The 22831-nt window shown below is 41.1% G+C and overlaps 1 protein-coding gene across 3 annotated transcripts in view; it reads right to left on the bottom strand.

Moving 5' to 3' along the window:
* Positions 1 to 999: 999 nt before the first annotated feature.
* PHF21B (PHD finger protein 21B) overlaps positions 1000 to 22831 on the bottom strand; it is a 171575-nt gene continuing 149743 nt past the window's right edge. For all 3 annotated transcript variants that reach the window (XM_050713223.1, XM_035550983.1, XM_035550984.1), the window contains 8 exons: positions 22315 to 22366; positions 17450 to 17526; positions 13396 to 13450; positions 9841 to 9863; positions 8278 to 8436; positions 6746 to 6821; positions 5696 to 5799; positions 1000 to 3379 (listed from right to left, as the gene is read on the bottom strand). In XM_050713223.1, coding sequence (XP_050569180.1) covers positions 3155 to 3379; positions 5696 to 5799; positions 6746 to 6821; positions 8278 to 8436; positions 9841 to 9863; positions 13396 to 13450; positions 17450 to 17526; positions 22315 to 22366 — 771 coding nt within the window. In that variant the 3' untranslated portion in view covers positions 1000 to 3154. The remainder of the gene's footprint in view (positions 3380 to 5695; positions 5800 to 6745; positions 6822 to 8277; positions 8437 to 9840; positions 9864 to 13395; positions 13451 to 17449; positions 17527 to 22314; positions 22367 to 22831) is intronic.

Here is a 22831-nt window from a genome sequence, read left to right as displayed (position 1 = left end):
AACCCCACAGCTACTGATTCTTGTCAAAGATGGTGCCCGGTGCCATGGCAAGGAACACAGCAGCTACCACAGTGTCCACAAATCTCCACCAAAACCTTAATTTAAATTACTGTCAAACACTAAAGGCTAGTGTAAGTCTACATCTCTACATCTCTTTGCAACCATATTAATTATTAAGGCAACATGCAGAGAGTTCTGTTATTGTTAGCACAATGTTGAGTTTATGGGTTAAGGTGGCGGCAGGATGAGGATGATGGTGGTGGTTACGTACAATTTCTGTTTTGTGGGAAAGGTTTCTTCTAGAATCGAAGCACCTTTAGGGAAAATAAGGGTGCCCTTCAAGTAGCAGAGGATAGGAGGGAGGGGGAAGCCTAGCTGCAGTGGAGGAGTTCTCAATCCCTCTTGCTAACTACAGCCTGAATTAAACTGTGACACAGTGCCAGCAAGTGAAAACAAGGTGGTGGTGGGGGAAACACACCCAGAAGTAACAGCCAAGCAAAAAAAATCCTGTCTTCTCTGGAAAGAAAAACAAAACCAAAAAAAAACAACCAACCAACCAACCAAAGAAAACCTTCCCAATAGGTGCAAGTGTCGTTGCTGTGTCTCCTGCTCTGCATAAGCATTTATGGTAGGTTTCATAGGGCTTTAACATTGGCTTGTTCTATTTTTGTTGTTTTATTGAAGTTGTGCCCCTTCCACCTTCCAGAAACCAGACAGCTCCTGCAGAGGACCTAACTTCTCATTCTTTAATTACTACATTTATACAGTGATTTATAAACAGCTTGGCAGAATGGGCCCACTGCTCTCGTCCCAGCATTGGACCATTGCCTGAATGCACAGGTCTAAATGCAAAGCCTGCAAGGCTGCCAGCAGATCTGCAGCAGCAGCAACCGCGTCTCCTCAGCCTGCGGCAAGTCTCCTTCCAGTAACCTGCCATGAGCAAGAACCCAAAAATTTTAAGATAGTGTTGGAGAAATGAGTGCTGGTTGCTTGCCCTGGCCTCTGCAGAAACTGGCCAGGAAGGGCTCACAGTGATGGGTCCTGACCAAGGCGAGCTGCATCCCTTCAGCAATGAATGGCACGACAACTGTTAAATTGTCAGTCGAGTTTAATGCATCATAAAGAAGTAAAACTACATTGGCATATATAAGACAAACACTTTTTTTTCTATGCACACTATCCACTGGACAGTCCCCTTTTCAAAATAACTACTTTTAACAGTCCAAGACACTTCTTCAGAAATTCTTCACATATTCAACCTTCCACACTTTTTTTTTCTTTTAATTTGTCTGAGAAGGAAAAAAAATCGTTAAACCTGAAAACATTTACATTGCAAGTCACATTAGAATGCATAATTGGCATACAATAACCAATGTATAACAATTGTCTTTTATTTAGTTCACTTTGTTCATCAATAAAAGAATATAAAAATCTTGTTCAACTGAGTGTTGTGTATTAAAATAGATTTGTATAGTACTGCACAGTTTCTCCCGGAGTTGTGAAAATGGTTGAAGGGACCATGTGCTGCCTAGTGATGGGTGATGGAACAAGCCTGTCCCCTGCTTGTTTGTGTTTTTTTAAATAAAAAAAGAGAGAGAGAGTGAGATTCGGCACCATGTGATATGCTGATGTGAGAGACTAGCCTCGTGCCGTGCTCTGGTGGCTTCTCGCTTTCCTCAAGTATCTGTTGTGCTAATTGATGAAGAACTCAAACGACAGAGATGATGGTACCTGGTGGGGGTGACGCTGAGAAAAAACGGGGTGCCCGTCACTCTCTTCCCAGGCCAGCAGTGGGGCTGTGGGAAGGGTGGGTGGCCTGCAGGGGGCCGGCAGACCCTGGCAGGATCAGGAAGACTAGCTAGTGAAACAAACAGGCGTGCGAGGGTTTTCTCAGGCTAATGCCAAATGCTTCCCAAATGTGCTAAAAGCCAACAGAATCTTAAAAAGGAATCGTTTCCAAAAAAAACCTGAAAAAACTAACCCCCCAAAACAGCCAACAAACCCTTACGATCTGCCGCCGCCTGTCCCTCGCCAAGAACTCTTGATATTATCCAGTAACAACCCCTTGAGGCAGTTGTTTTTTTTTCCTGTACCATTTCAGCAGATATTTCTGCAAGCAAAAAGGAAAAAACAACAATAATAATAAAAAAATACATACAATACCAAAAGTTACATACTTTTAACAATAAAAATGCAGTACAAAAATGTAAAGTTATCTTTTTGGCATATTATCTGTACTGTCAATAAACAAAAAACAGATTTTTTTTTCTTAAAAAAAAAAAAAGAAAACCCCTAAAATAACCTCTTTAAAAAATGAAAGCCAACCTGCCAAGTATATCCACTGGTTTATGCTGAATCTTGCACAAAAACTCCATGAGAAAAATACACCAATAGCAAAATAAGTAAAAAGGACCTGCAAAAAAGTAAGGAGTTTTACAGTCATACTTTTTTAAATACTTCGGAACGCATATACAGAAGCATCAGCATGAAAATACTTCAATATTTTACTAGAAATGCTAACTTCATACAGTTTCTTTATTTAAATATCTGCAATTCTCAACTCTAATAATACTAAAAAAAATGATCTTTTGTTTTGAAGGCTCTGTGAGTGTCCGTTCTGGTCAAAACAGCCCCAGCTCCGGCTCGCCCGAGTCAATGGAGCCAACTTTGTTCCTTTGATAAGAATCCATGTCAAGTCCTAAGTAGCTCGGTTTCTTTTGATATCACCGATTTCCCTCCCACAGCTTTCAGCCCAACTACGTCCCCACTAGCTCACTAACTCTTTGCGTTTTAAATTTTCCCCTTAAGGCAGAACTGCAAAACTGCCTGTCTCCCCACAAAAAGGATATTCCGCTTTCTATCAGCCATACTCTTCCTGTTCATCCTCAGTCATAAATACATTAAGGCCAACATAACAAAAAAATCTCATCAGCACTGAAGGTCTCAGCAAACACAAAACCGCAGTGCGTCCCGCTCCCTGCGAAGCAGCCGCCACAGTGACCTACAAACTGGACCTTCCTTGTTCCTTGCGAGTTCCTACATGTACAAAACACGAGATTGTTCCTTCTCTCTTTTGTCTCAGTTTAATCTCTCCTTCGCGCATGGGTGTAAAGTTTCTGTTCCCCCTTCCTCGGCTCTGGCGCAGCCGGCTCTGTCAGTTGTTGCCCTGCGACTGCTGCAAGGCTTTGTGCATGGCAGCAGAGGCAGAGGAGGGTTTGATCCAGGGGACGGTGAGCAGGGAGGAGGTGGTGGTTGTCATCATGGTAACCTGAATCATCTGCTCATTTTGGATCAGTCTAATGAGGGTTTTGAGACGTTCCAGTGATGACTGAGTCCCTTTCTGCTGGGCCAACAGGCTGTTTTTTAGCTCTAAGCATTTCTGTCAAACAAAAAGAAGGGGAGAGAGAAGGGAAGACTGAGAATACGTTCAAATCGGTGTCAAACATCTCTCCAAACATCTTTTGTGTCTCAAGGGCATGTCCTTCTCAAATGAAGTATATTCTCCTTTGGGGATAGCAAAAGCATGGTTTAACGAATGGAGCAATCACCAGTGTCACATCCACTGCAGCAGCTGTCTAAGGTAACAACACTCTTCCACGTCCAAATGCATGCAGAGGGCGTTTCTGACCTTGTCCTGTATGCAGAAATGCCTTTTGCACTCTAGACAGGTTTTCGGCTTGGACTGTAATAGCTGTATTACTGGAAAGCCATAAAGCCACCAGTGAGGTCTCTCAATTTTGCCCAATGGCACTGACAAAGATTTGAGGGATAAACCTCACCATGATGCATTTTGTACCTGCCACAGATTTTATGGAGTCGGTACTGTGAAAGTAAGCTGTTCTCTCTAAACATGGTGTCAATATGTTTCTGGTGGAAAACTTAGAATCTAAGACACTACTGTTATACCACAACAGTCACAAGAAAACCTTTTTGCTGTGGGGTGGCCAAACTGCACTTCACCATCACTTGAAACGCTTCACACAAACTTACATGAAAATGAGCATGAGAGCAGGAGCCAAACAAAAGCATCCCAAATCTCCCTCTTCTCCAAGAGGAGATGAGGAAGAATCACTAAATCTCCCTCCTCTCCCCAACTGCTGCAGCTCCCATCCCATCCACTGGACCCCAGCTGGCCCATGAGGGACTATGTGATGGACCAAAAACCAGAGCCTTCCTGCTAGATGGAAGGGGATGGTGGCCTCTCTATCACCTGACACCTCCCAGTTTCTTTCTCCTGTTGGTCTCAGGGATCTGGCAAAACTGGTGACTTGTCCACAGATTGCTCCTCTTTGGCTACAGTGGGGTGGGGGAGTCTCCAGCTCTGGAGAAGTGGGAAGAGCTCAGCTGAAAGTCAAGTTGTTCAAAAAGACACTGTGTGGAAGCTGCTCAGCGATTGGTGTAGACAGGTGAAATCTCAGGTGAAAGATAAATCACATTCTGTTTTTACCAGATAATACCATTGCACCTGGGGGGGTGTATGCAAGTTCTCTCTTTAATTTAAATCTCTGTTAAGGAAAATATCAGGAATGAAACTGCTTTGTGCTGGAACAACTTTAATTGCTTTTCTCCTTTCAAGTGGACGTATCTCCAATAAATATAATCATTGGCTGATATTACCATTTAAATAAGACTGTCTCCCTCTGAAAGATCCTGATTCTGCTTAGGTAGAAAACTTATGATTTTGACAGTAGTGACATATAAATGATAGCTGAATGCATCCCCAAATGCCTTTCTTTTCATGAACACCTCATGCTACTGCACCCTCCGAAGCATTGGAGATATTCCATACACCAGCGTCACTTCTTCATACATATGTTTATTTCCATTTGTGCTGGTGGCGGCTATGCACAGTTACAGGGAATATTCCCTACTGTGATGCCTTTTAATAAGTTAGTACTTTTCCTTCTTCTTTATTTTAAATGCAATAAATATTTTAGTATGCCTCCTCTGGATAACTGCAGTGGTAAAACAAGTAGTGACCAGTTACTCCTGCAGCTGCCACTTTGATTTTTCCAGGGTAAGAAAGTTTCAAATATTTATTGAGCCTGCCATGCAAACTAACAGCTACCCCTTAAGAGTGGGCCTGAGGTGAGCTAGCCCCAGATAAGCTCCTTCCTCCATGGAGGACAGGGATTATAGCTTTTATTTAAGCCCACTCATTACTGCCAGAGATTGGTCCTCATAGCACAGTATGCGTGGGAGACATCTCCAGCAGAGTTGTGAATCCTTTTTCACTCATGGAGAGGTTGTAACACCATTTATCCTCTAAGACAAATAAGGATGGCTATTTCTACCCCAGCTCAGGAGTTTTGGAGCTGATGGACAAGCAGCTACCAATGGAACACATGCTTGTGACTGATCTTTCACCTGGAGAATGGAAACGCCTTAATGTCACTGGATAGAACAGAGCTGTGTAAGTCACTACAAGGAAGACAGGCACAGTTACTTTGTGTTTTTATGTGTGCAACAGGACTTCAGTCACCAGCAACTTCTCCTCCTCAGGCTGCCCAAGCAGTTTGCTTTTGTGCATAAAGGAAGTCCACATGTTTTTCCTCACACAGAAGTGCATGCATGCTTTAACATCTGTAGCTTTGGAGCATAAAAAATTTTCTAGCCACAAAAATACCAGTTTTTCAAGCATAAATTCTTTATAAATATCTCTGTGGGAGACTGTGTCCCCAGTCAGCAGTCTTACCTTTACTGCATTGTTGAGAAGTCGATCTTTTTCTTCTAACTGTCTGTGCTCACTCTTCAGCTCACTGCTTCTCTTTAATAACTTCCGTTTCTCTTCTTCTTTGACTACAGAACAATAACATTAAGGATGCAAAAGTTAAGAAAAGGCCATATACCAAAACTGTGTGCTTGACACCACAAAGCAGAAGCATGTATTTTGAAAGGTGAGCTTAAGGTCTCAGAAGCCTTTTGTCAGCAAGTACGGATGAATAAATCTGGAGTTTCTGTTTGCATGCATCTATGTCAACAACTAGCATGCAGGACAACCCAAAAGCTATCATGCACCTTTGAGATGAACTAGAAACAACCCTTGGACCACATGTGGCCCTGGAAGTCTTCAAGAAAGAGGTGAAGGGTATTTAAGAACTGGTCAGCCACCTGGTTCAGGTTCAGTGACCCTGGGTGAAAAGCACAGATCATAACAATGCCAGACTTCTGCAAAGCTCCTTACAAATACACTCTAATGCCAAACAGCCCATTGTAAGAGTGCAGCAGGGAGCAAAACAAGAATAATGGCCAATGTATAACAATACACCATCTGATACTAATGACTGTGATACCAAATAATACCAAAGCAATTATAGACTGGTATTAGTGCAGTATGTGAGATACTAGTCTGGCGTCATGCTACAGACCCAACTGTACAGCTCTGCTTAGCCTGACCGTGTCTCTCTGCCTCCTAGCCTGACATGATTCTGCCTCAAAATCCCATTTTCAGCCCTGTTCCCAGGAAGGCACCACTTCCATGATCGCCTCCTCCACTGAGTGAAATTCCTCTGAGATTGATCTCAGATTCCTCAAAGAGCAAAGATGGAGAAGGAGCAGAGAGACAGAAGGGAAGAGAAAGTCACCTACTGTTCTCAGCCACAGCCCCTTATGGCCCTTTGCTTAATACTGCCATGGTAACTGGTAGCATTACAACACTATTTTTGTATCAGTGCCATGAAGGATTCAAATGGTATCACCTATCATGAGCAGAGAATCACTTCTCAAAAGCTGTGTCAATCCCTACCTGTTTTATGAGTAACATAGGAGTGAACAATAGCCAGAGTTCCAGTCCATGGCACATTGTCATCTTTCTTTAACACCTATAAGCCCAGGAAACAACAGAAAGTTAGGACCTCACAAAGGCACACATTAATGTTTTTCTTCCTCCAGCCTCACAGCTCTGCAGGACCAGATCTAGGGTCCCTGTCTCAGAATTCACAAGCTGAAAAGTAATGAGATAATAATTTGAGTAGCACCCTCCACTGGGGCTCACTCCTTTTCACATCCCTGTACCTACCAAACAGTGCTAAAGGGGGTTACGAAGCCTCTGCTTCTTGTTGCCATGACCAGAAGATATTCTTCAGCCCCTGACAAGCAGACCTCCACACTGGTGGAGTATACAGGAGTATTGTGGATGGTCCACAGGAAAACATGACTTTGCAGACCTAATCCTGGGCTTCTCTCCTCTCTACAACTATGTGCTAGAATTTCCCTTTGACATTTTCAAAGGAGTGTAACAGTGATTTCAGCGCTAAACACAAAGAACTCTAAGGCACAAAATCTAACCCTCCACTCTACAGTTTAGTGACACTGCACTGTTTTAGTAATTGTTTTACTGCTCCTGCAATCAGCATTATTCACAGCAACTAGACAAATTATCATTTCTGACATAGCTATGATCAATAACTATCATGTAATAAACATGGTTTAAAGAACATGAAGTGCTCTCCTTACAGCTTTCAGATCTACTGGTGAAGTGTCTGCTTCTGACACTGTGTACTCATACATAACGTTTACATTACTTGTTTTGCAATCTACATGCTGGTGACTTTCTTGTAAGGAAGAGAAACAAAGGAAATGAAGAGACACTTTTAATCTTTTTCCAGGACAAACCTCAGCAGATATGATTATGGTGAAGCTAGGCTTAGAATGTATATTCTAAGTCAGAGATAACAAAAATACCAGAAATAAATGTTGCAAACTGTATTAAAATCTCCTCAGTATTAGCTAATGTGGTCCCCTAAGCTGTGACCATAGTTTAGTTTAATTTAGTGGTACACAGATTCAAGGTTTTTCCTATTTTCTCTTCTCGGTGCGCTATGCTACAAAGTTGGTGAAGGGCCTGGAACACAAGTCCTGTGAGGAGCAGCTGAGGGAACTGGGTTTGTTTCGTCTGGAGAAGAGGAGGCTCAGGGGAGACCTTATTGCTCTCTACAACTACCTGAAAGGAAGTTGTGGGGAGCTGGGGGTCGGCCTCTTCTCACAGGTAACTAGTGATAGGACCAGAGGGAATGGCCTCAAGTTGTGCCAGGGGAGGTTTAGGTTGGAAGTTAGGAGACATTTCTTCTCAAAAAGAGTAGTCAGGCATTGGAACAGGTTGCCCAGGGAGGTGGTGGAGTCACTGTCCCTGGGGGTGTTCAAGGAAAGGTTGGACCTGGTGCTTAGGGACATGGCTTAGTGGGTGACATTGGTGGTAGCGTGATGCTTGGACCAGATGATCTTGGAGGTCTCTTCCAGCCTTAATGATTCTATGATTCTATGTCCCATGTAGCTTACCTTCTGTTGGCACTTTGGACAGACCCAAACCCCCTTGGGGGCAGTTTTGAGGGGTGGGTCCAAGCAGTTGAGGTGATATGCCCTGGGACATGTGCCACAGGGCTGCAAGTTAATGCCACGCTTGCAAGCAGTGCAGTGTTCATCATGGTGGATCTCATTCTACAAGAGAAGAGAAAGAATGGCTTGGGTCAAGTCAACCCATTGAGCACTTCTCCCTAGGCAGCACTCACAGCCACTATTCCAGCAGCCAGGCTCATTCAAACACAAAATCTACTTGTCAGAAGCACCCTGGCAGCTGTAGAAGGCAACAGATATAACGGTGTATGACAGCAACAAATACAAATAAACAAACAAGCCAGAAGCAAGTTCCCTAAATTGAAATAGATAGAAAAATAAAAATCAACTAATCAAACACAGGAAGGAGTAAACTAATATAGCCAGTTTGTGATGTTAGAATTATTTCACTTGTTCTTGATAATGTGTCACTCCGACACATGTATCAACATGGGCAGCTCTACTTTAAAGCGTGGGTAAAAGTCAGTATGTGGATCACTTGTCCTTCAAGTCCAAGGCAGAAGGAAGCAAGCAAGCAAAAGTTTCTGGGGAAAAAGCACAGTTCCATGTTTTATGCATGATGCCTCAAAGAGCAGTTAAGAAAACAGTATGCTCGAGTATAGCTTTTCCCTATGTACCCTTCTTTTGTGAACTCCTCTAGAGGGCTCCTCTGTCCCTCTGTTCTCCCTTTTGCTAATTGTTTTCTGTTCAGACTCTGACGAACTATCTCCAACAAGACTGATTAATACTTTGTCTGAAGCAATATATAACATGAACTAAGACTCATCAACAAAGTTACAATGTCATGTAGTAAATAGCTATGCTAATCTGGTGGCAATGTTAATTACTCTTTGTATAATTAAGTGCATTTTAATAGAGACCGATTTTGAAACTCTCATGGTTTGTGAATCATTATAAAGAAAATCTAAATTTTCCTAATATTTTTTCAGAAAGGAGAATAATAATGTTGTATCTCTGTTAATTCCAAACGTATATTTTCACTTTTAGGGATATTAATTATAATGTTTCACGATAATTTTGGTCAGGCTTACATCTTGAATTTGAAATCAGTCCTGTCAAAAAACAAACCAAACCAAACCAACAAACAAAAAACCCAACTCTCCAAATATTACTGTTTAAGAATTATCTACTCTAAATTTTTAAACTCAAAGTAAAGAGATTTAATATATATAACCTATAATGGTAATTCATTTGTCTTAAAATATTCATTAAAAAAACACAAATCTGGAATAGCACTTTCTCAGTTAGGGGATTCTACAAAGGGATTAAACTCAAACTGTGTACACGCAAGCCCTTGAGATTCTGCCTCTGAAATTGTAACTCTGAGGTGCAAAGATTTACATAAATGAGAAATATTTCACAAAAGTAGTATGAAAGGCAAAGAGAATACTGCAATTCTGTAGTAGAGACTACAATAATCAGAAGAAAGTTCTGAACTACACAGTGATGATAAAAGACACTGGTAAACACAAATTTTGCTACACATACCTTCCAGAATGGATCCTCATTTGCTAGCATGTGAAAGAAGGGTAGAGAACAGATTAGTGGGAAATACATTGCTGCAATGAATGCTAGTTCCCAGCTATGGGAGTGATTTTAGTCAAGCTGTGATGTGGGACATTGTCAAAATTAACGCGGGCAGAAAAGGATGCAATTACAAATAGGAGAATGAGCAGCAGCAAGTATTTTTCAAATTGAGATTTTAAAATTTACATTGCAGGAATCCAGCACCCAAAGGTCTGGTAATACGAGAAGCACAGATACTATTTTCAGTTTTCAAAAAGTTTACTGCGGAGCTCTCCTCTGCGTGTCAGTGGTCTGAAAGTCTTTCTTAAGGACTTCAGCCTGCTGGGTGTTGAACAGTCTGGCCCTGAACCAGCAAGGCACTTAAGCAGGTGCTTAACTTGGAGTACAAAAGTGGTGCCACTGACTTACTGTTAAATGCGTTTAAATGTTCAGCTGATTCATGGCCAAAGTGTTCAGCTACTTGTGGGAGAGAGTTCTGCGTTATCATCAGCTCTTTATCATCAAGCTTCTCCCACCCAAAATGCTGCTGTTTTCTGACCTTCTGATGAACTGAGCTCTGGTGATTGCATTCACAGCCTGATAGGAACAAGAAGCATCAGAGCTCTCTGGAAAACAGGCCAAGCCTTTCATAAAAATATTTGTGACATTGATCCCACTTTGATCCAAAAATAAAAAACTGAGAAAATTTTAACAGCTTTATGGAAACTGCACAGTGGCTTGTGATTTTTTGCTGCTGACTCATAAGAGACTGGTACATGCTGTTCCAGTGACAAACAGCTGATGGAGAGGCCTTTCTTTGGATTGGAGTGGTGACAAATACACTCGTATTTCTGTCCTTAGCTCCTTCGGTTCCCTCCCTGATCACAACTGGGAATACAGCTGTCCCAGTGTGAGCCCACATATACTGAGCAACCTGTGAGATGCACACATAGAAGATGCAGACACAGAGACACCATGGTCACACACATGTAAAAAGAGGAACATAAGAACACAGGAACAGCTTCACCTAAGTTGGACCAAAGGCCCAAGGTTCTTTGCTAAGAGCATCTAACTCTGCTGCTCAGGCAGAGTGCAAGAACTGGGCAAGCACAGCATAAATTTTTATACTCCAGAAGCATCTTCCCAAATGCTAGCAGTCTGTAGTTTATGGGTTTCCCTAACCTGGAGCTTGCATCTTCATCTTTACATTTAACAGACTTAGATAGATTTTTCTTCCATAGATTTGTCTGCCTTTTCCAACAATTGTAGCTTCCTTTGGCATTCAGTTCCATAAATAACCACAGACTTATCTGCAGATGTCACTACATATGCACAAATACACACACAGAGATCCATGGGTATATGACACCACGATTACTCAGGGGGCATAAATGTTATTCAGATAAACAGAGGCTTGATAATTGAAGAGTCTTTTCTACAAATGATGTATGTCAGGGGATGTGACCTCATTTCAGGTAAGACATTTTCAGATAAATGAATCCTGATTAACTGACATTTTGCTGAAAATTTACAAGAAATGTTCTCTTCTGTATTTCTGGAAATGACAGTTGTTTCCTGTACTTCATAGAGGTTTTTTTAGTTTGTTTATTTCTCTTTTCAGCTCAGTTTTGTTGTAAAGTTCTAGACATTTAAAAATATGTCAAACTATGCTTTCTAGTTAAAATTAAACCGAAGATGGATTTTTTTAAGGAGTGTTTTATAGCAGAAGGGGCAGTCAGCTATGCACTAAAGGCAGACAGCTACACCTCTGTTATTTCAAGCTGTCTGGGACTGCATCTGCCTTCGGTCAGAGCTTACATCACATTGTGCACATCAGTGCCCAGTGCATGTAAGTAATTACAACCTCCAGAGGTGGGTGGGTCTGCTCTCAGGAAGTTCAGTGTAAAATTGACAGAATCTGCAGAACCCCAGCACAGATTCTGGAAGCTGGACAAACCAAAGATACAGGAACCAAATAGGAATTAACAATTAAGGAGAGAGCGCCGTGGCTTCCAAGCAGCTCCGTGACAGGCACATTGCTGGAACTCTGTCCCCTGCCTCCTTCCTTGCAAATCAAATGGGAAACGTGGAGGAAAGAAGGTCAGAGACGTCAAATCCTAACTTAAAAGAAATCTGTGAAGGGGCTGGCAGCATGGCTTGCAAACATTGCCATTCCCTCCAGATATATGTTTACCAGGGAAAAACAAGTGGAAAAACAAATAAAAATTATAATTTTAATTTTCAGGCTAAAACTGAGCTGGGAGTAACATTCTTTCAACTGGAGCTCACATGAGGATGGGCTCCTGCTAAGAGGCATGTCATCATAGCTGTTTACTGTATAATAACCTCTCCTGTCCTCTGACACCTCATGCACTAGAGGCATACAGTAAGTAGGACAATTGTCTGCATCTAGCACATGAAGTTTTGAAAGTAGAGAAGCACCGTCACATTTAAGATGGTGATCCTGTGGTGCAGGAATTCAAGGCCAGGCCAGAAAGGTGACTCTCAAGCACTAAACATGACACTTGACAGGCATACCAAACAACCACTGAAAAACTGTCAAAACTTCAAGACTTAATTGAAATTATTCCTGTAAATACTCCTAAAATGGAAATAATATTTGGATCAGAAAAAAGCCTGCCTTCCCTTACCTCTAATGCACAACAACAGAGCCCAAGTTAAGAAGGCAGCACAAGGGCAAGGATATAATCACACTTCTTTATTTTCTTTTTCTCCTCTTCTGAAATGCAACTAAAGTTTCTTGCTTTGTCTCTTAAAGTCCTACATGGGCCTCATCTAAAGAATTAAACTGTACTCAGTGTTGTCCTTGTTTCATCTCCCACCTCTCAACGCTTTGCCTTCTCTATATGTTGCACATTTTTCCATGAACGAGCTCTTCTCATGAGCTATTCATCATCTTCACCAAATGGCTCCTCCAAGTTGTTCATTCTCAATGCTTTTACCACGAAATTTTCATTTTCTGAAGTTCTTATAAATACAAGGTTGGAAGGCATCTACAAGGCCATCAAATCCAGTTTTATGTCTCCACCTCTTGGACTGAGAAAAACTGTGGTTTTCAGCAGTTGTTTTTAAAGCAAAAGATACGGTATATTTCTAGCCCTTGAGGATGGAGAACAGCTTCTTAAAGTTGACAAGAAGAGGCAAATGAAAAGTCCAGAATATAATTTTTTTTTTTTAGATCCCAATTTTTCAACACATGCTTTTAAGCAGTTGGAGTTGGCAATACTCTCTTCTTGAATCAGTCCTCTAACTTCATGGTGCTTACAATACTAGAGATCAGATTTGCCATTGATTGCAGAGTCTTTGGATCAGTTTCTATACAGCCCTGACCTTTAGCTTTATCCTTTACCCATTTTTGCAAGAAAACCATCTATTTTCACTCCACGCTAAAAAGCACAGGAACCTTACACAGAGCAATGCCCTATGGTATCCTAGTAGTAATTCCTATGAAATCCTGCTAATAAATATTTAATGTGTCATCAGAGCAGTAGTATATTCACTTAAAAATATGCTTACCTCTTGTTGAAAGAAACAAGGGATTATTCAAATAATTTGATGCAAGGCGTTTCCGCTGCAAGGAAAAAGAAACCATAGCATCATTGAAAGGTGCTCTAGTTGTCTCTTACTGTTCCATATGGCTATACTTCCTATGAGCTTCCTTTATACATAACCAAGTATCCAGAAGCCAGTTCAGTGACTTAGATTATTCATTGCTAACCCCTAAGATAGCTATATAAACACCTGCATTACTTACCTTTCTAACAAGTTCTTCACAGAGCAGTTTTACATGCATTAGATTTTATTAACAAGGGAGAAATGCAAATTGCACATTATTGACTGAATTTCAGTATATGTTCCAGGCAACTGCAACAGTAACTCCAAACCTAGCAGATAACATCCATAAAGGAAAAACCGCATATTGTTTCTGTGAGATGACATCTTTATTTGCATATATAGAAATGGAGATGGACTTCCCACCTGCAGAAAAACATCACTATCCTCTGTGACACTTGCCCACAGTTAGTAGAAACATACTTCATTTGTAAGCTATGCGTTAGAACCCAAGTGAAGTATTTCTCTTTCAGAAGTTAATGTATATGACCTCTAGAAGCTTGCAGTCATTTCAGTCTGCTGTGGTTATTAAAGACCTTCAAACTTGCAAACACAGTCCACTGTAAACCTGAGATGTTTAACAAAATGTAATGCAGTCCATCAGCAGCTTAGAAGATGGTAAAAGCTGTTGGTCAATAGCTACCTGGGCTTCATTAACAGTCTACATAACCCTTAATAGCTCCTCTAAGCCATCCTCGTACAGCAGGACTGGAAACAGTACCATTTTCCTCCATTAGATGTTAAGTCTATGCTTGGAGGAAAAGTAGATTTTTTTTTGCTAATAAATAATTTATTCTGTGATGAGTAAACTCTTCTTTTATAAACGGGTGCATGGCAGTTTGTTAAGGAATTTTGAATTGATGTTTCTGTCTTCAAAAAATATCCAGTTTGAAACCTAACCCTTTCCTATGCTGAAGGACAACAACAAAGAAGCTACCAAGAGTGGGAAAATAGAATGGTATCTCAGAAACCTTTTTAGAAAAAAAAAAAAAAAGCTTTGCAAATGAAAAGCACAACATTCAATTGAAGACATAAGACTGATCACATTTTTGTAATCAAAGAAGTTAACATCAACACTACGAATGCTGAGCTCCTGCAGTTTTGAGGGGCACTGACAAATAAAAAGTCTAATTTATATGCAATTTCAATTTAAACAATCATGAATTAAAGATCATTCTGTAGACTAACCGTAAACTAAACTGCACCAGAATGCCTGAAATGCCACAAAATACCTCAACTCACTGATTAGCAAATCAATCTGAGCAGCTAATTGATCAGTGAAAAAACATCTGCCTCCATTTTACTTGAATGGCATTCCCCATGGTCAGTACTTAATGACAGCTCCTAATGAGGACACAGCTGATCAGCCATAGGACTCTTTTACAGACATTTCTTTCTCCATGCCATCCTTCACTTCATGATATGCTTTTGAGAATAGATATAATAAGGAGTATGAACTAGGGGTGCAGCAGACCTCCTCTGTCATCCCCTCCATCCCTGCTCCAAGATAACTGAGTTTCTCATGAACGTTGATTAGACTACAGTCACAAAACTTGATTGTAAGTTATTTTAATAAACTCATCAGGACAGAAAGGCCTATGAGAAGACACTGCAAATGTAATGGTAGCAAGCCTAAGGTTCCTACTGTGTTAAACACTGGATATATGAACATAAGTATTTGCTCTGAAGAGGTTTCTGGAGAAAAACTGAGTCCTGAAGAATTCAAGTGCCCAGAGAGGGAGCCTAAAAATCATACTATTTCCAAAAAAAAGAACAACCAAGTTAAAAAGCAGCTTGACTGCACTGATAGCTTTCTTCTTAGCCTCATCTGTCTGCTAACAAACACAGACATTTGCAAAAATTTTGGTATGCCAAAATTTCATCACTGATACCTACGTAAAGAAAACTTACTTTATTTAGGCTTAAAGAACCCAGAACATGGAGGAATCTTGCTTAAATGGAAAGCTGGCTGCAAATCAGTTTAATTTCTGCAGGAAGTTCAAATAGTAACCCCAAACTGCGGTAAAATTTTAAAGATGGAATTTTAACATGCTAAATAAATAGAAACATAATAAAAACACATTTTTAGAACAAGTTAAGTCTATTTACATGCTGACTTTATACCAGGTTTGCAATGCAATATTTTGTAGGACCAAATTTTGCTATTGCCATAAATGTAACAGCATACACATAACAGATGATAGAGATCATTCAGATCCATTTTATTTCTAATTATACATTATTTTACTTATTATGCAGGCTTTCTTACCCTCCGCACAGCACACTGATTCTTAAATCAGTATGTTCCTTTTATGAATGTCTCTAATAAAAAAAAAAAAAGCGAAGTTCTCAGTTTATTATTTGGCACATAGGAAAAGAGGAATGGCCATGCAAGTCTGAAGACAACGCAGCACTTCTATTCTTCAGGTCTGACCTAACGGGACCATGTGTATAGGTAAAATAGTAATTAGATCCCACATTAATTTACTCCTTTTGGCCTTTACTAAAACTATCATGAATGCTAGTTTGAAGTAAGTGATGTTGTGGGGTGAAAACCTGTTGCTTAGCTACTGAGATTAAATAATTTTTTTTCTTTTCCACATCAATATATCTTTACAACTGAATGCATGGCTCTGCATTCATATATACTTTTGTAATAAGAAGTACTTAAACCTTTTATTGACATGAAATAGCACTGGGGTAAAGAAAAAAGTGAATGATCACAGGATCACAGAATCACAGAATCGTCTAGGTTGGAAGAGACCTCCAAGATCACCTAGTCCGACCTCTGATCTAACACTAACAAGTCCTCCACTACACCATATCACTAAGTTCAACATCTAAATGTCTCTTAAAGACCTCCAGGGATGGTGACTCAACCACTTCCCTGGGCAGTCCATTCCAATGCCTAACAACCCTTTCAGTAAAGAAGTTCTTCCTCATATCCAACCTAAACCTCCCCTGGCACAACTTTAGCCCATTCCCCCTCGTCCTGTCACCAGGCACGTGGGAGAATAGACCAACCCCTTCCTCGCTACAGCCTCCTTTAAGGTACATATAGAGAGCGATAAGGTCGCCCCTGAGCCTCCTCTTCTCCAGGCTGAACAATCCCAGCTCCCTCAGCCGCTCCTCGTAAGACTTGTTCTCCAGACCCCTCACCAGCTTCATCGCCCTTCTCTGGACTCGCTCAAGCACCTCCATGTCCTTCTTGTAGCGAGGGGCCCAAAACTGAACACAGTACTCGAGGTGCGGCCTCACCAGAGCCGAGTACAGGGGGACAATCACTTCCCTAGACCTGCTGGCCACGCTGTTTCTTATACAAGCCAGGATGCTGTTGGCCTTCTTGGCCACCTGAGCACACTGCTGGCTCATATTCAGCCGACTATCAACCAGTACTCCCAGGTCCTTCTCCGCCAGGCAGCTTTCCAACCACTCATCTCCCAGCCTGTAGCTCTGCTTGGGGTTGTTACCTCCCAGGTGCAGGACCTGGCACTTGGCCTTGTTGAACTTCATACAGTTGGCCTCAGCCCATCGGTCCAGCCTATCCAGATCGTCCTGCAGAGCCTTCCTACCCTCGAGCAGATCGACACACGCACCTAACTTGGTGTCGTCTGCAAACTTACTGAGGGTGCACTCGATCCCCTCATCCAGATCATCGATAAAGATATTGAAGAGGACTGGCCCTAGTACTGAGCCCTAGGGGACTCCACTAGTGACCGGCCTCCGACTGGATTTGACTCCATTCATCACAACTCTTTAGGCCCGGCTATCCAGCCAGTTTTTAACCCAACGAAGCGTACGCCAGTCCAAGCCATGAGCAGCCAGTTTCTTGAGGACAATGTTGTGGGAAACGGTATCAAAAGCGTTACTGAAGTCAAGGTAGACCACATCCACAGCCTTTCCCTCATCCACTAAGTGAATCCAATTTCCCTCATCCACCAAGTGAATGATCAAGTACCTCGGTTTCCAAGAGTCCACTGTAGGCTGGATTCGCTGTGCTTCTTCTCTTCCTTTCCTGACGCTTGCTCTGGATTTCTGTAACCATGGAAAAAAGCATGAATTGTGTGTTTCTCATTCATCAGGGAAAAATGTAGCTCGAACTTGTTAATCAAGATGCTCTTGCCCTCAACCCCTTGAGCTCTGTGTTCAGTTTCAGTTTCTAAAGTGTTAATTGGGTTGCATCAGCATTGATATTTGCTGCAGTTCAAGGCTTGACATTAATAAGCTTTTCCTTGTAAGACTCACAACACAGGGATGTTTTATTTTTCCCTTCCTCCATGGTGGAATTCTGCTGCCCTACAAGATTTTTATGATGATCCCTTCAGACACACATTCAGCAAGCATCAACAGAGAGCTTTCAAAATGCTATCAATGTCTGCTATTAACAAAAATGAAGCATACAAAGCAGTTAAGCCTTGAAACCCATATCAGATGAAAGTATAGAGATCCTCTTAAGTTTCATTTATATTACTTTTTCTCTGCAGAGGCTAGAAAAACCAGTCAGAATGGGATGGGTAGATTCAGCTCTAACTAGGGCACTGTGACTTATTCATCCAAAATAACACAACTTCATGATCCTAAACTTGCAAAGTGTTTTTGCAAGCTGTACATGTAACTGTGCCACTGGAAAGAGCAGTGCAAAAATAAGCTCATTGAATTGCTGCCCTGTTTGGGAAAGGGGGAAAAACAGGAGAACTCCCTTCAACTAAATGGCAACACTCATCAAAGACGGCACTTACTCGGGACTGCATTTAGCAAAAACTAGTTGTGTGCAAGCTTCTGGATACACACACAGAAAAAGTGAGCGAATTCCTGGCCCACTGAAATCTGCAGATTTAATGCTGCTTTTATCTGAGCTAGGATTTCATTTCCATCACAAGGAATTTCTTTTTCCAGCTCTTTATGTCTGTTCAGAATGGTGAGATTATTGTAAGCGTGTATTTTACAGTCTACTTTTTATTCCAATAATAAAGTAAGAGCAGACATGCTTTAGCAAGGAGAGCCACCCAGCATCCATCCCATGACAAGAAGTGTGTGCAGCTGGGCTGATGCTTGTTCCCCAAGTGAATGTTTCATGGCAACGTTCACACTCTGCGGTGATAAACCACAGAGCTCTTTTTAGTCTAAATGCCCCTCCCATGGTTGTGACACCTCCACTCTTTTTGCTCTGAGTAAATTTCTCAGAAGGGGAGGAACTGGCAGGAACACTAGCCTGTCAGCCCATCAGAGGACCAGGAGCACACCCAACAGAAACTCATGACACCATCTGGTTCTGCAGAAGGTCTGGCATCTTTTGCCAATGTGTGAGGCCCATCCCAGAAGGTCCTCCGGGCCAGAAAACGGTCTCAAGGATATTGAGCACTATCTCCCATTTGCAACCCAACAGTAAGATACAGTCCAGCTGTCAGGATGTTTACAATACATGGGAATTGGATTCCTGACACACAGTTTTGGCTTCCAGGCACCCATTCCAAATGTTGATCACTTCTCCACAGAGTAAAAAGGGCCGTGTGCCACAGTATGTGATATGAGTATCACTGGTCACGTCCTGAACACGGTGTCCTTAGGGACAAGGCCAACACTCTGCATGGATTTTGTACAGCCCTGAGTTCCCAGATACTGATTTGAAACTTCTCATTCACAAAGGACTATTGGCTAAGCCGCCACTCTTGCAGTGGTGGATGTAGCAGACAGAAACTGGATAGACAAGAAAAACAGAGGAGCAACTACTTGTGTCTTCTGGCTGGGTTTTCCCACTGGCATGGGAACATGTCACCTCTCACACTCAGGTGTCTCTCCTAGGGCAATTCAAAGAGTACAGGCAGGTCTGAATCACAGCCTGACATAAGACAGACATATGCTTCCATGCAACTCCTGAAGCTGTGCAGCACCTCACTATGAAGAAACGTGCGATCTGAGACTGCACTGAGATGTGCAATAAACCCCATCTCTGAGACCACTGCCAGCATGTCATTAACATCCTCGGTGCCATGAAACCTCCAAACAGGAAGCCATTGTATGGGTAATGGCTTCTGCCCCACCACTGAAGTATTCCCTACGATGTGCTCTTCTAGCTATGAAGAAATTGCCATCCTGGAGCTTCCAAACCCTTTGGCAGCCTATGAAGGGAACCTGGCCTCTGCAGCCGGATGAGTGCTACATGTGGATCCAACAGCCTGCCATGGGAAGGAAGATTGTTGTTCTCCATGTCAGTTCTTACAAGGGGAATGTGCTCCAGGCCAGAAGTGCCAGAGATGTCACAAAAGAAGAACCCATGTGCCTTGATGTTGGCAAAGAAATGGATCAAGTGAAGCTGCGCTGACTTTTGACTTTGGTCTCAACAGCGTGAGCAGGAGCCGTGGTTTCTGCAGCCAGTAGCAGTAACCCAAGCTACAGGGTCAGTGCATCCAGGGGCTGCAGTATCTCAGCACTCACAGCAGCACAGGGAAGAAGCTGGAGACAGACAGACTGCCCAGACAGACTTACTCCTTTTCAGAGGTTGTCACAAGGATGCAAGATTGGGACTTTCCACTGGTCTGGGAAAAGAAACAAAGGATTTGACACAGCAGAGCTTTCTGTATGTTGGGGTGCATAACTGGGCTGACTGTCTTCACAAGAAGCCTGTGATGGATCTATAGCTCTCTGCCCTTTTGGGTCCCAGGTTTAAGAGAGAATTTCTTTGGTACATGCTCTCACCAAGGCAACAGAAATATTTGATGGAGCCTGACTCACACATGTGGTAGAGACCTGGAATACAGCTTTGGAAGAGGCATCACTGTGGTGCAGAAATAAAATCTGGCTGGGGGGAAAAGCAATTGCAGTGAAAATATATGGAAAAAGAGATGGAGAAATGAACTAAAATAGCACTAGATGTACTCCACCTTATGCAGCCATCAGGGAGGGAGGGCACAATGTCAGCACTTCGTTTATGGAAACTGTGAACAAAAAATATCCATGCTTCTGATAAAAGCAGTAAATACATCCAGGAGTGCATCTGTAAATAATCACAACCAGCTAGACCAGAGGCATAGACTGGTAGACTTTGTTACTTGCCACTTCTGCAAAAAGGTATTGAGCATGTTTTCTCTTCCTTTTTCCAAACAGGGCTTAAAAAAGTAAAAATAAGTAATTTGGTTTAACTGATTAAAACATTCCAATAAGCTAAATGGAAATACTTGATTTTTTTTCTTTAGCTAAGAAGTTTGTTTCTAGAAAGACATGAACTAAAGACTTCTTTTAAATCTTTTGTTTTCAATCTAGATTTTTTTTTACACAATGGCAATGATAAAAAACGTTCTTATAGCCTAGAGAAAAAGACTGTCACAACCACAAACTACATCACAGAATTATTTAGTTTACTAATTTTAAAAATACAACCAAAACAGAAAAAAAAAAGAAACTAAATGGTAATACATTTGATAGAGATTAATAATCTTGAAGATAGCTTTATGTTGGAAGCAAAGCTTCAATAAGCTAATGTATGTATAATGTATGTATAATGTATGTATAATGTAACACTCTGTATGGTCATTCTATGAGGCCTGTAATGACAATTCATCTTTAGTGCAATCTGTATCCTGCAGACCGTCAGTGGAAGGGGCCCTGCAGAACAGAGCTCTTTTCCCAGTAAGGTGAAAGATCCTCCTCTGGAAGTTAGCTGGAAAGGCTGCTGGACTGATAGAGAAATCCATAGAGAAGTGGATCACAGTCCCTCACCACAAAATTAGCAAATAAAATGAAGAAATGCAGTAATGCTGTGGATTAATGATACTGAGTGAATAAGCTTTTAATGACTCAATCCTGATACTGTTTAATTCAAAAAAATGTAAAACTGAGGAATACATTAGAAGTACTAAAATAAACTGAACTGCGTAATGACCACTCCTTCCTGATAAACAGCAATGGCTGATAACCATAAATATGACACAGCACTAAAAAATAACCATTAGCATGTGAAAGCTATAAGGGTATTTTTGGCAGTTGCAATCACCAACACTCATGAAGAAATACCCTTTCCATAGTAAATAGCTCTTGGTGGGAGCTGTTTATTTCAAGGTAGTAGGAATATAAAAAGTGAATTTGTCTGATAGAATTGATTCTGCAAGATTAGTATTATACCAGTTAGGTTCAAAATGTGCATCTCTGCACTTACTGTATAACAGAATAGAGTAGTACTTGATGTTTTGAACAAAAGCATTAAATCCACACAAACACTTTATTAGTTCTAATAAAATCAAAGGGCAAAGAATTATTCAAAATTAAGTTCTCTCTGTTGTAAGCATAATTTGCACTTCAGCATAATTTCAAACGTTGTCCTATTTTCCTTAGACAAAGAAAACAAGAACCAGTCATCACTTGCACTTTTTGGATTATAAATCTTCTCCTAAAATTGCTGTAGCTTTTAAATTTCCATTTCAATCCATTACCATTACGGGACTAAAAAGGCCGATGGCTTAAAGTTTCTCTAAACTGCTTTCAAATTCTCAATCATTGGGACATTAAACGTTTTTCTAAAATGCAGATTTAAAGAGGAAAGAGAGAGGGGAAAAAAAAGCAAAACACCAGAAAACCTGCTGCATATATTGCGGAGACTTTATAATTAAGATGCTATTTTCTCCAGAATTCACAGCCTCTCTTAAAACCAAGGAACAGAAGCAAAAGAAACCTTATTAAAAAGAAATCAAGCTGTAAATAACTTGGACTCTTGAGTCAATAAGGTATCTAAGAATGTGGCGAACTCTAAAGCAGTTCCATTTGGCTGTGGAGCAGCAGAGAGAAAAGATTTCACTCAAAACCTGAACTGTAGAACATATGGCATCTTACCTTCCAAATGTTCTGTTGTAACCAGTCCTAATGCGACCATGAAGGCAATTTTCTATGGAAGGAAATAAACACACATTAGATTTTCTACTACAACAATTCTGGTAGAAGTAAATAATCTGGCATTGACAGAATAAACCCAATAAGGTCTTTCAGAAATGTCTATTACTTGAATGCATAGCAATATGAAGTGAATATGAACTTGAATGCATAGCAATATGAAGAACTAATTGAAGATTTGCTTCAGTCATCAGTCATCAAATCAGAAGATTTGCCTGGTCAGTCATGCCCTACTTGTAGGACTATATGAACTTTAACAGTTCAGAGACTTATAAAGCCAATGATGTATGATTATTAATTGTACATAATGCATGACCAAAATCCAGTCAATTCAATTTCATATTGCTAGTTGCTTTGTTACTCCACTCTTTAGAAAAGTAATTGTGTATTATTATTACTGTCTGGCACTGTTTTTACTGGATACAAGCAAGCTATATGGAGAAGATACGACACACTTTCA

This window comes from Cygnus atratus, chromosome 1, assembly GCF_013377495.2.
Source record: "Cygnus atratus isolate AKBS03 ecotype Queensland, Australia chromosome 1, CAtr_DNAZoo_HiC_assembly, whole genome shotgun sequence".
In the NCBI taxonomy this organism is placed as follows: Eukaryota; Metazoa; Chordata; class Aves; order Anseriformes; family Anatidae; genus Cygnus; species Cygnus atratus.
The sequence above is the reverse complement of the archived record's forward strand: the minus strand, read 5'-3'. Positions and strand labels throughout refer to the sequence as shown.